The 13,325-nt window shown below is 44.9% G+C and overlaps 1 protein-coding gene across 1 annotated transcript; it reads right to left on the reverse strand.

Moving 5' to 3' along the window:
- Positions 1 to 10,005: 10,005 nt before the first annotated feature.
- On the reverse strand, positions 10,006 to 10,696 carry IQCF6 (IQ motif containing F6). Its single transcript, XM_008057811.1, has 2 exons — positions 10,592 to 10,696; positions 10,006 to 10,436 (listed from the first exon to the last, which is right to left on the reverse strand). Exons 1-2 carry the CDS (start codon positions 10,694 to 10,696, stop codon positions 10,068 to 10,070), a joined length of 474 nt encoding a protein of 157 aa, XP_008056002.1. The 3' UTR covers positions 10,006 to 10,067.
- Between the last annotated feature and the right edge of the window lie 2,629 nt (positions 10,697 to 13,325).

Raw genomic sequence — 13,325 nt, forward strand, 5'->3', positions numbered from 1 at the left:
GTTTAGTACTTTCTTAAGTGTTTCATGTAGAGGTGGTTTGGTTGCAGCGTAAGTTCTTAGAGATTGTATATCTGGGAAAGATTTTAATTCTCCCTCGCTGATGAAGCTTAACTTGGCTGGGTAGGTTATTCTTGGTTGAAATTGTTTATATTTTAGGATTTTGAAGATAGGGCTCCAAGCTCTCCTAGCCTGTAGGGTTTCTGTAGATAAATCTGCTGCTATTCTAATTGGTCTTCCATGGTAGGTGATCTGGCCTTTTTCTCTTGCTGCCTTCAGGATTTTTTCTTTTATGCCTACTTTGTTTAGGTGAATTATTATGTGTCTAGGAGTTGGTCTTTTCATTTGTTGTCTTGCAGGGGTTCTCTGAATTTCTTGCATTTGAATTTTTGCATCACTGATTAGATAAGGGAAGTTTTCTTGAATGATCTCATGGAAAGTTTGTTCCAGTGTGGTCTCTGTCTCTCTTTCTTCCTCAGGAAGGCCAATTACTCTAAGGTTCAGTCTCTTGAAGTAATCGCTCATCTCTTGAAGGTTTTGTTCTGTCTTTTTGAGCTTGTTTTCTGTGTTTTTAAGAGTTTGGGTAGTTCTATATTTTGGTCCTCAAGTTCTGAGATTCTTTCTTCTGCTGGGTAATTCTGCTTTCTATGCTTATGAGTTTGTTATTTACTTCATTTACAGTATTCTTTTTTACTGTTATCTCAGATATCAGCTCCTTCCTAGTTTCTTCTTGTCTCTCCTCAATTCTTTTTAATCTCTCCATTAATGTCTTGATATCTAGGTTTGTAGTTTGAGACCAGTCATTCTAGGGGCTCTTCATTGTTTGCATTCCAAAGTCAGTTTTCTCAGTGTCTGCCATCCCAGGGGTCTGGGAGAGACCCATATTCTTCTTTTGTTTTTTATTTGTGTAGATTTTTCTCTCTCTCCCCCTTTCCCTCCCCTTCTTTAATTCTGTTTTTCAGGGAAGGTGGGGTTGCTTTTGTTTCACTTGTTCAATTTCCTGTTTTTTCTTATGAGGGTCCTCTGGCTTTGTTCACTTTTGAGGCTTGAGTGTGAGCTGCGGGCTGTACATATTGCAGTTTTGAGGTTTAATTGAGGGGGAGGCTGTGATTCAGAATCTATATGCTGATTCCAGCATCCACCAACAGGTGTATGAGCACACTGGAACCTATTTCCCACTGCCTTACAATCTGTCTGTTCAGCAGTGTGTAGGTTTGGTCCCTGGATCAAAAGGAGGTACCAAAGAGGAAAATAATGGAGGAAGGGAGGGTCAACAGGAAGTTAGAAAGAGAGGAGAGTGAGAGGGAAAACAGACATACATACCAACTAACAGGTGAAAAAGAGACACAAGGCCAGAGAGAAGTGAAAAAAACACACGAGCCAAATTCCCTAAAGGATACTGGTAGCTACACAGAGACAGACCAATAAAATCATGAAACAGATAGTGTAAGTCAGAAAGCGAACAAAAATGAGCAAAACAAACAGTCAAAATGATAAAATCAAAAGTCAAAATAAGAGATCAGACTAGCTCTGGAATCTTTCCTGAGTGTCTAAAGTCTCTTCAGCTCTGATCTCCAGCCTCTCCCATTTGTTTTTCTTGTAGGCAACTAGATTTACTGGCAGCTTGGGTTTGGTTTTTTTTAGCCTGCTGCCTGGGAGGTCTGTGATGTTCCCTTTGTCTGATTCAGCAGGGGAAGGACTTTGTCTCCTGTTTAGTGATGTTACCTTAGGAACTGAGGTGGAGGCTGTTGATAGGTGGGCGAGGCAATGCAAATCTCTGTCTGGAGAATGACCAATGTGGTAGCTTCACTTTCATGGATCTTTCCTCTCTGCTTGCCTTGGTCCCTGTATGTTCCACTGTGATGGACTGTGCTGGAGTGGGAGGCACCAGGGATCAGCTGCACAGCTGGGCACTGGATCCGAGGTGCCACCAGCAGGCTGGGGTGGAGGAGGGGGTTGGGAGTTCCCTCCTCTGGAGCTGAGAGCCTCCGATCAGCACCTCCTTAAGATACGCTGTTCCTTTACATAAGCATGGGATCATGCTCTGAGTGCCTCAGACAGGGTAGGCCCAGAGCTCCAGAGCTCCAAAGCTCCAAAGGGCAGGCGGTGGGCAGCATGATTGGCCCTGGGTCCCTCACAGGGTACTTCAGCTAGAAATGGAACTGGTATCTCTGAGGGGCGGGCGCCCAGAGCCTCTCTGGGTGATCAGCAGCTGGGTGCTGTGTGCTGGGCGAGATGATGTAGCCAGGGAGGGAGCTGAGACCCGGGACTCCCGTGTGGGCAGGAGTCACATATAGTGGAGCAGCAGCAGCTGGGGGCCACAATATCTGGCCCTGCGTGGGACTGAAGGTCCCTGGGCCTTGGACCAGTGTGGTTGGCGGTGGGCGGGGGACTGGGGGAAGAAAAGTAAGAGACTTTTTGGGAACTCACGTTCGGAGAATCTCACAAATCCACCTATGCCGTCGCCATCTAACCAGAACCTCCTATTTCTTCTTTAAATGTTTTGTAGAATTCACCAGTGAATCCATCTAAACCTGAACTTTTCTTTATAGGAAATTTTAAATTAAATGTCTTTACTTGTTATTGGTCTATTTATATGTTTTGTTTCTTTTTGAGTCAGTTTTGGTAATTTGTGTCTTTTTAGGAATTTGTCCATCTAATATAAATTGTCCAGTTTGTTGGCATAGAGTAGGACCAGTAGTGCTGTCTCATACTTTATTTCTGATTTTGGTAATTTTGGAAATTTGTTTTTCTTATTTTGGGGGGATGACTGGACTGTTGCTAAGGATTTGCTAATTTTGTTAATCTTCAAAGAACCAACTTTTGGTTTCATTATTTTTCTGCTTTCTGTTTCATTGAATCTTTATTATTTTCCACTTTCTACCTGCTTTGAGTTTAACTTAATGTCATTTTCCTAATTTCTTAAGGTGGAAACTTAAATTATTTATTTGAGATCTTTTTTCTTTTCTGTTATGGGTGTTTAGTGCTCCTTCTAAACATTGCTTTAGCTACACCACATAAATTTTGATCAGTTTTGTTGTCCTTTCCATTCAGTTCAATTTTTTTTTAAACTTCCATTGTAATTCCTTCTTTAAACCATGAGTTATTTAGGTACATATTCCCTTTTTTTTTAGAGGGCTAGAGAAATCTCATTATTTTATTTTATTTTATTTTATTTTGAGGTGGAGTCTCACTCTGTCACCCAGGCTGGAGTGTAGTGGCATGCTCATGGCCACAGCAGCCTTGACCTGCTGGGTTCAGGTGATCCTTCCACCTCAGCTTTCCCAGTAGCTGGAACTACAGGCATGCACCACCACGCCCAACCAATTTTTTGATTTATTGTAGAGATGAGGTCTCACCAAGTTGCCCAGGTTTGTCTTGAACCCTTGGGATCAGGCAATCCTCTCAGCTCAGCCTCCCAAAGTGCTGGGATTATAGGTGTGAGCCACCATGCCCAACTATTCTTTGATTTCCAAATATTTGTGGTTTTCCAAGATTTCTTTTTGTTGTATATATCTAATTTAATTCTATTATGATCAGAACAAGTATTTTGAATGATTTCTTTTTTGGCTTTTGTTTATTTTATTTTATTTTTATTATAGAGATGTAGGGTATATAGATGAGGATTAACTACATAAGTAGGCTGCATGCAGGTGAAATTTGGGCTTCCAATTGGCCTTCCCTCCCCTGGTAGTGGACCTGGTACCCTTTGTGTTGTTGAATTGATTGACTTTAAAAAAAATGTATTTAGATCAATTTTGTGATCCAGCATATGATTATTCTGAACATTGTGGTATGTATATTTGAAAAGAATATGTATTCTGCAGTCGCTGAGGTGTGTTTTACAAATGTAGTTTGATTTGATTCATGGAGTTGTTTAAATCTTCTGTATCACAATGATTTTCTAACTACTTGTTCTATCAGTTATTGAAAGAGGAATATTAAAACCTCCAACTATCATTGTTAAGTTTTCTATCTCTTCTTTCAGTTCTGCCATTTTTAGCTTTGTGTTTTGAGGCCCTTTTGCTACATTCATAATTGTTATATCTTCCCGATGTGTTGATCATAGATGGTTGAGTAGCCTTCTGTTCTGTCTATACTCTAGAATAATTTATAGTACTTGGAATGATCTGCTGTTTTACGTTTTGCAAAACTTTTCTTGGTGGCAAATACTGCCCATTGTTCACATATCCATTTTATCCTTTAAATGTATATTTGCTTACTTCATTGTGTGTGTGTTCTTTTCCAAAAGCTCCATTATATCAGGGCTTTCTTATAGTTGGAGTCACAAGTCCCTTTGAAGAGGAAGTTTATAGAGTGGTTAAGAACTCAGGCTCTGGAGTCAGACACTTGCATTTGAGTCCTGGTCACCTCATCCTTTTGTCCCTCTTAGCATTTTTTTCTTCAGGTTCCTCCTTCCTGCTTCATTCAGTAACCCTCTCTTTTTGCTTTTCCTTTTCAAGGATTATGACCCTCTCTTATTCACTGAAAGCCCTTTTTCCCCTCTCTTCATGATTGTGAGCTTTTCTGGATGAAGTTAATTGCCTTGTCTTCATTTTATTTGGGTCTCAGGTGAGAGGACTAAATGTGTTTTTAAACAACTACATTTTTTCTCCGCTTTGCCTTTTCTATTTTGTAGTTTCAGCCTCCAGCTTCCTTTCATTTCAGGTGTGTCCATTATAAACAACATATGGTTGGATATTTTTAACATTCAATGTGAGACTCTGTAAACAGGCAAATTTTGCCCATTTCCATTCAAGGCACACTTCTTTGGGCTTTCTTTCTATCATGCTTTCTTCTTGTTTTCTTCAATTTCATGCTTCTGTGAATTGATTGAGTTTTATTCTTTATGATTTTCCTTCATTGTTTTAGGAGTTGTGGCAGAGGCTGCTGGTTGCCTCACCAATATTCACTCCTCACTTCTTTTTTTTCTTTTTTCTTTTTTTTTAAGTTGGAGTCTCACTCTGTCGCCCAGACTCGAGTGCAGTGGCCGCTCCCGGCCACCGCAGCCTCGACCTGCTGGGCTCCGGCAATCCTTCTGTCTCAGCCTTCTGAGTAGCCAGAATTACAGGCGTGTGCTACCATGCCCGGCTAATTTTTTGATTTTATTGTAGAGATGAGGTCTCCCCTGCCCAGGTGGGTCTTGAACCCACGGGCTCAGGCAATCCACTCACCTCAGCCTCCCAAAGGTGTGGGATTACAGGCTGAGCCACCGAGCCCGGCCTCACTTCTACCTTATCAATGGAACCCTGATGTAGAGGACAGATGTCTGTTCACCAGCTCTTGTCTTCTTCTCCTTCCAGGTATGTAGGAAGATTGTACTTCCCTTCCCCTTGAAGTGAGGCATAGCTACACAGCGAGATGAGCCAGCAAAATGAGGGCAGAAGTGAAATGTGACACTTCAAGTGAAAGACTGTAACTGTTGGTGCTCTTCTCTCTATTCCTGCCAGGAAGAGTGCAATCACAGGAGTCCATATTCACATGAAGGCGGAGCAGCCTGGAATCAGAGTGGAGTAGCCTGGAATGCTGAGCAAACACACAGAGGGATGCTGTTGTGGGGTGCTACTTAGACTCCAGCAGATTTTATGTGAGTGAGAAATACACTTCAGTTATGCTGCTGAGATTTAGCAGTTTGTATCGCAGCAGAACCTATTCTATTTGGATACACTTGAGTTTAGTCATGGTGGCACTATGTATCTTTGTAGTTGGGGGGCCAGGTAACAGTTTCAGCCAATAAATTATAAATGGAGATGGCTGGGTAAGAGAACTTTCTAGAAAAGACCTTTTAAGGAAATGAATTCAACTGGCATGAGGGGTTTCTCCTTCTGGCCTTCCTCTTCTTGCCCGAAATGTAGACATGATGGCTGGAAATGTGGGAATCATTTTGGGAGCATGACGACTAGGGTCCCATTCCACACTGCAGTGGGGACAGAGGGAAGGAGATGGGACCCTGTTGGCATCACGCAGCCGCCATACTCTGGACTTCCCATTGCTGGGATTTATTTATGGGAGAGGAAGATAAACCTGCTTAATTTAAGCTATTTTTTTTCAGGTTTCTGTCTCTAATTGCCCAATGCAACTTCTGTTATGGAAGTTATTGAAGTAACTTTTATTCTTCTAGCACTTATACTAAAATTACTTTTTAGTATTTTTATTGTGGAAACTTTCAAACATATCCAAAGGTAGGGCAGGTGGTCATCCTCCATCTCCAACAATAATCAATTCATGGCTGATCATGTTTCACTGGTACTCCCTACCTTCCCCTTCTGGGATGGTTTTTGCACTGATTCTTCTGCTCTCATGGGCCATGTTGTCCTCAACCCACCTCAAAAGATGAATCTTCTCATATCCACCCCTACACCTAAACCCACCTTCTGCGATGTCCATGATCCCTGCCTTGGTCTCAGGTGGTGAGGTCCCCATAGTCTGTGGCTTCTTGTCTCTGTCCAGGTTCCCTTGAGGCCTTTTGATACTTCTTGCCTTCCCCATGTCAGGGCCACAGGGACCTTGGCTACTTGCCAAAGAGGAGTGTACAGGGCTCAGTGGGGGCAACCCCCAGATCCACTACTTAGGCACCTCCTTCAGTTTGCTACTTTTTTCCTTTGAACCATACAGTCTCCCCAGGTTGTGTTGTCAAATCTTCCTATGACTCTCAGGATATTCTGAGGGAAGAATCTAAAGGGCAAGAACCAGCAGCAGGTTGCAACAATACGACCATGGGTGGGTTTTTGTCTTTTCTGATGCAGCAGAAGCTTTCTCTATCAGCTCTTTCCCCCACCCTCTACTTCTTGCAATGCTCTGCACACTTAGGCTTACCAATAGACTGGCGATACCTCATGGTTTGCCCAATATCTTTGTTAGTAATGCCCTTTTCACTCTCAAAATTGGTGTCACCCTCTTTAAGGTCAAACTCTATGCTAAGATCTTTGTTGACTCTTGATGTGAAAGCCTAGCTTTGCCCAGAAAATGTTTTTTCCTTTCAACTCACACATGCTCTTCTATATAATATGTGCTTGTTTCCTAACTACTAGCTTGTAATAGACTTGAACAAACTCAATTTTTAGAAACAAAGTTGATCAAAGACTTCTTTACACCAAGCATATTCACCCTGGCAGGGTGTGGATGGAGTAGGGTGGGGGTTATGATCGGTACCTGCCAGTAACATAAGTATACTATATTGGTGCATGTGTGGTCAGTGGGTTTCTGGCCAGCTCACTCTAGCTGCCTGACATTGAGTGGCAGTGGTAATAGCCATCTCATTTTGAATGTGTCATATGGGACAGAAAGAGGAAGAAGACAAGGCAGGATGGAGATCCTGGGACTATGTGGTAAGAGCTGAGGTTGCTGATGTACCAGGTGGGGGGCTTGAGATCAGGGGGTGGGCACCCAGGAGTCAAGAAGACTAGATGCCATCAGGGGTGGAAGGAAACTGCAAGTGATGGACTCTCCCTTACTGAACAACCTTCTTAGGAGCCCAGTAGTCTGGGCCAGTCTGAGGATCAGTACATTCTTTATTGATGGGAGGGCCTGGGCATATATCTCTTGGGGACACCATGTCACCTGAAAGAAGAACAAGAGTGAGAGGATATAATACTCAGTCCCCCCAGAGGACTCACAGGCCTACTCTACCCTAAAGCCACAAGTACGTCTTCCCAACTTCTAGTCTTTTGGTGTATATGTTCTCAGGAAGAATTTCCTGTGCAGCTCAATTCTCAATGACGGTGGAGAGCAGTAGGGCAGGCCTGTGAATTCTGCCTCTGAGAATCCCACCTGCAGCCTCATCTCAGCTGAGGAGGGAGGGGTGGCTCCAATGATCTTGGTCAACATGGGTCACATACCTCCCTGTTAAAGAGGAACCACTCTCCTGACTCCCATCCTATGCCTCACTCACTTCTTCTGCCTTGGGATTCTCCAATGCCTACTGTCCACGGGTCTAGACCACTCCTGTCTTCTTAAGCCCCTGACCTGGGACACTCAAAGTGGTGGTAAAGGCCTTGGATGAAGCTTGACCTTATTGGACTTGCCCCTGAGCTTCCATTGCTTACATCTGTGTGGTGCCATTTTCCTGAAACAAGAGGTTCCACCCCCCTAAAGCCTCTCCCATTCAGTTCCCAGCTACCAGGAGGGGTTGTATCCGCCTGCTTCCAAAGGTTTTTGGCTCAAAGTGATATTCCTTCTGGATCCCTTTTTCACTTTGCATTCCTAGCTCATCAAAGAAAAGGAAGCCTTGATGGCCTTGAGTCTGCTGTGTTCAGCAGGGAATTCTGTAGGACCATCCCCAAGTGGGACTACACAATCCAGCTGAGAAGAGCTTAACTCAGCAGTTCTCAAACAGTGGCCACACATTGGAATTCTGATGCCCAGGCCTCATGCCAGCTCAATTAAAGCAGAATCTCTGGGTGGGTCTAGGTAGAGTACTTTTTAGTATCCTTGAGGATTCCAATATCCTATGAAGGTTGAAAACTGAGGAATCAAACCATTACCAGCTCAGGTTTTGAATGCCTCTCATTGCTGGGCTAGCACCTACAGGGTTATTCATGCAGAATTCCTGTCTTTTCAGCTGCAGACCTAACTAGTCTCATGCCACTCACTGCTGTGAGTTGGGGGAAGAGAGAGCTGTATCCGGATCTTCTGAAGAGGGTCCCTTGGAAGAGTGGGATTCAGTCAGAAAGTCCACGTACCTCGCTGCATCACTGCCACCTGCAGCTACTAGAGGTGATGGATGCCAGACTAAACTTGGAACGCTCACATCTGCTACAGCTGTTCTGGAGATCTGCCTCCCAAATACACATTTGCATGTGCACATGTGCACATGCACACAAACGCACATGCTCATGCGTGTGTACATGCTTGTGCATATTCACACACACACTCACTCTTTCTCTCTCTCTCATTGGGATTGGGGTTGGGGAAAGCCTCACTCAGTTGCAAGACATGAAAACCCTGCATGCCCTCTCACTGGTCTTCCCAGTCTTTGTGCAGGGCTCACCCCAGAAAGACTCTGGGAAGGGTTATAGACCTCAGACTTCTGGGATGGAGGTTCAGACAAACTTCATAAGGGGCATAGGATGAGAGTGAGGGACCTTGGGCATGGGTGATAAAACAGAGATTGTGAGAGACCCTGTGAGGGATGGCTGAGCCACAGATGCTGAGAGACACAGGGAGACTCAGCAAAGCAGAGTCCCAGCAACACCCACCTGAGGCAGGCCCAGCAGAGGGTGTGGCAGTCTAGGAGATGAAGAGGGGACATTGGGAGGGGGGAGGGAGCAGCACAGCTGCTTCTGAGATGTGGTAGGATTTAGGGGTTGTAATCCAAACCAATGACCTCTAATGGTAGAGGGACAACTCATCCCCCTGTCTACCTCTAGATCTCCTCTGCTTGTTTACCTGCCCCCAGCCTCCCCTGGGCTCTCTCTCCCCTCCCCCACCGGTGCCAGGTTCTCCCAGGAAGCTGCCAGCAGAGGGGAGGGGAGCCTGTTCAGCCCCAGGGGAGGGAGGCGACAGACACAGCTGCTGCCCCTCAGCTCCTGCTCTGGCCTTCCCCAGGGGCTGGCTGTGGCTGGCTGCTCCCTGCCTCCAAGAAGCAAAGCGCCTGTCCTGCTGTTGCTCAGCTGGGGTATTCAGTCCTCCTGACTCCCTGCCAAGCCCTGTGCTGGCCCTGGGGCCCTTCCAAGCACAAGTCTGTGGAATGCTGGCCTTCTCAGTTGGCCCTGGCTGCAGCCAGTCTCCCATGCCTTAATCTGAATGACAATGCTTAGGCAGCGGCTACAGAAAAATAAAGCCCAACGCCTACCCCTACTGTGGAAGGGGCGAAAATCAGGCTGACTGAGGTGTCAGAGCCTGACCTGGGCCAAGGGATCTCTCTTGGATGAAAGATTGGCTAGGTATGCCTAGGATGGGTGCTGTGGGGACAGAACCTTTAGGCCGCACTGGGGAATCTTTCTGAATGGAAGGCAAGAAAGTTAGGAGCTGAGCCCTCTCCCATGGGTCTAATCTCCAAAGGGCAAGTGTGTAGTTAGTAAGGGTCTTTATTGGGAGAGAGATCCAGTCTCCTTGGCTCTGCCAGCGCCCTAGGTCACGACGATTTCGATGTCGAGCTCCAGCCTGCTGGCTCTGACCTCATAGCGACCCCGGATCAGGCCTCGGGTTTGGCTGGCATGCCAGCGCCAGTGAGACTGGATGATGCAGGCCGCTTGGCGTGTCTGGAGGAACCGTCTGCGGGCCTGCCACATTCGAACCTGTGCCTGCACCTTCACCACTGCCCACTCCTGGCAGGTGTAGAGTCTTAGTGCCAGGCGCCGTCTTTGCTCCAACATCTTGGCCTGCATCGACCTCCACCAGCACTGGATGACCCAAGCCCTGAGTGCTGTGTGCAGTAATGTCCGGCGTACCACGTTGCCACGCCACCATGACTGAATCTGTATGGCTGCCTTCTCTAACTGATTGGGGGGAAGGAAGAACATGGAGATGCTCAGTGGGGCACCTTCCCATTCCTATTCCCTCCTCTGGTTTTGGAGGAAAGGGGGCCTGGCCCAGGTGGCCCTGCTTTCTTGTTTCAAGGCCCCATTCATCTAATTTCCAGTGCCCCACTCACCTTTAGACACTGCTCATTATCTGTTGGGCAGGTCCCTCCTGTAAGGACCTTACTCACATTCTGTGTGTCCATGGCCTTGGTGTTCAGAATGTACTCATCTATCATTTAGTCTACTTCAGTCTTGAGCCCCGCCCTCAACTGTTTGTCACACCCTCATCATTGGTCTCCGCCCACCTGCACACAAGCCTCCACCTCATCAGGTCCTGTCTGCCACATTTTAACTACAGCTCTCTCTTCTCTTCTCTTCTTTTGCTCACACCTCCTTCTGGATCGACCAGTCACTTTATTTATTGATTCCCATCATTTTGGGAGCCTATCATTATCTCTTGCCTTCAGTTTATTTTTCAGACCCAGTGGCATTTCTGTTTCTACTGATGGCAGTGAAGAGAGAACTCACACAGCTTACCTACAAGTAAGGGGTTTTATTTTAAGGATAGAGCCAGTGTGGATTTCCTGAAGCCTAAGTGTCAGGGATCTTGGCAGGGGCCTGAGCAATGTGTTCATAGGACCATGTGTTTTTGTGTGAGATTTTTGGAAGCAAGTTATCTTACTGCAGTTGGAGAGGACCTCTGCCTCTTTTTCCCCCGACTCCCTGTGTCACTCTCCTGTTGCATGGTATGGTATGGCAGCCTCTTTTGGATGTAACTAAGGGAAAACTGAGTTGGGATAGGTTTAATTTGAGCTGAATGGCATAGGTTTACAAGGAAGACCCTCTCCCCTCAAAAAACCAGAATTATCTTTTGGAGGGCAGGCCCTTTGTACTCAGAATTTGTTCCTCTGGATCTAACAGTCAACCAAAGTTTTTATCTGGAAGTTTTGAGAAAGTTACATCAAGATTTGCAGAAGAATCGACCCGAATTGTGGCAAACAGGTGACTGGTTCTTCCACTATGACAACGCACCTGACCACACCATGCTGAGCATTCAGCAGTTTTTGACCCAAAATGGCGTGACCTCCATGCCCCACTCTCCCTTATTCACCTGGGTTTGCCCGAACATTTTTTTTGTTTCTTCAGATGAAGAAAGTTCTCAAAGGGAAACATCTTGCTGATGTTGAAGAGGTGAAACAAAAAAATGACAGAAAGACTAAAAGGCATCAAAATTGACAAGTTCAAAAACTTTTGAGCAGTGGGAAAAGTGTCTTGATAGATGTATTGCATCAAATGGAGAATACTTTGTTGGTTTTTTTTTTTTTTCATTTTTAGCAATGTTTTTATTCCATTATGACAGCCTACCCTGTGTTTTCTACCACCCTGATGTGTCTGAGTCTGGATTCGAGGTCACTGCTGCTCCGGCACTGGGGGATGAAGGGGCAGGGCTGCCTCGCAAGTCTGAGCTCAGCCTGCCCTGGGGAAACTTGGGCAAGGATGGAGAGTACTTTGAAGGTGAATAAAGTTTAAACTTGTAAGAATAAATACACATTTTTTAATAAATAAATTCCATGGGCCAGGCACGGTGGCTCACACCTATAATTCCAGCACTTTGGGAGGTGGAGGCAAGAAGATTGCCTGAGCTCAGGGGTTCAAGACCAGCCTGAGCAACATAGTGAGACCTTGTCTCTAAAATAAATTTTTAAAAAATTAGCCAGGCCTGGTGGCGCATGCCTGTGGTTCCAGCTACTTGGAAGGCCGAGGCGGAAGCATCGCCTGAGTCCAACAGGTTGAGGCTGCAGTGGCCGTGAGTGTGCCACTGCACTCCAGCCTGGGCAACCGAGTGAGACTCAGACTCAAAAAAAAAAAAAACCATAGTTTTAGTCCGCACTCATGTGTAATTCACAGTCACCTTTGGGAGTACATAAATTCTTGTAAGCCATTCTGCTGTTGCTGTGTTCGTTCACCTTGTGTTCACCTTGTGTCATGCAGGGACAGAAGTGCAGCTATCGTGATAAGATCATGTTCTCCAGTGTTGGCACCAGCAGTATGTGGAAAGGAAAGACAAAGTTTGAAAAGTACAGAATCAGAAGCTAGTCTATAGGAAATTCTTCCTGTTATCGGACATATACAACTGTACGTAGAAGATTCTATTCTCATTGATGTCTGATTACAATTGAAGTTCTCTCTTGTCAGGAATATGCTTGACAATGTTATGATGCAATTATAAACATATCATCCTTTTTTTGGTGGAAATTTTGTGAGATAAAGTTTATTTAAAGCTCTGTGATGGTAGGTCACAAGCTAGTAGAACTATTATGAACAGTGTATAAATGGGCATGAGAAACCATTTGTTTTATGCATACCAAGTGTCAATAATAAACAAGTTTCTATAGAAAATGAAGTTGTAAAATCATATACATACATCATACTTCAAGGTAGTTGTAAAATCATATACATATATCATACTTCAAGGTTATGCAGCTAAAAATGTAGGATACTATTGTAGAGGTGTGTCAGTTAATTAATATAAACATTATGTTATCTTTAAGGTACTTAGCAACTTAAGAAACTTGTAATTTGTTATGATTTCTCATCTTAGATACTCAATTTTACATCTGTAATTTTGGATGCTTTTTCTTATAGCAGGTCTTCCAAAGAATGTAAGCTTCAGGTCCCACAAAACCTGGATCTGCCCTGCCGTGCTGTAAGAATGCAACTGTGCAGCCAGATCTCCTGGGAATTCACATAGAGCTGTATTTCTAGGATTCAGAATTAGCACTAGAACTGCAGACGCAGGTGATGCAGAGATGCTGGGAGTCCTTTAGGATTTGGAAGGCCATTCTGGCTCTGGCTTAGCATGCG

The sequence above is a fragment of the Carlito syrichta genome, unplaced genomic scaffold (assembly GCF_000164805.1).
Source record: "Carlito syrichta isolate Samal-C Ts95f unplaced genomic scaffold, Tarsius_syrichta-2.0.1 Scaffold303129, whole genome shotgun sequence".
Classification (NCBI taxonomy): domain Eukaryota; kingdom Metazoa; phylum Chordata; class Mammalia; order Primates; family Tarsiidae; genus Carlito; species Carlito syrichta.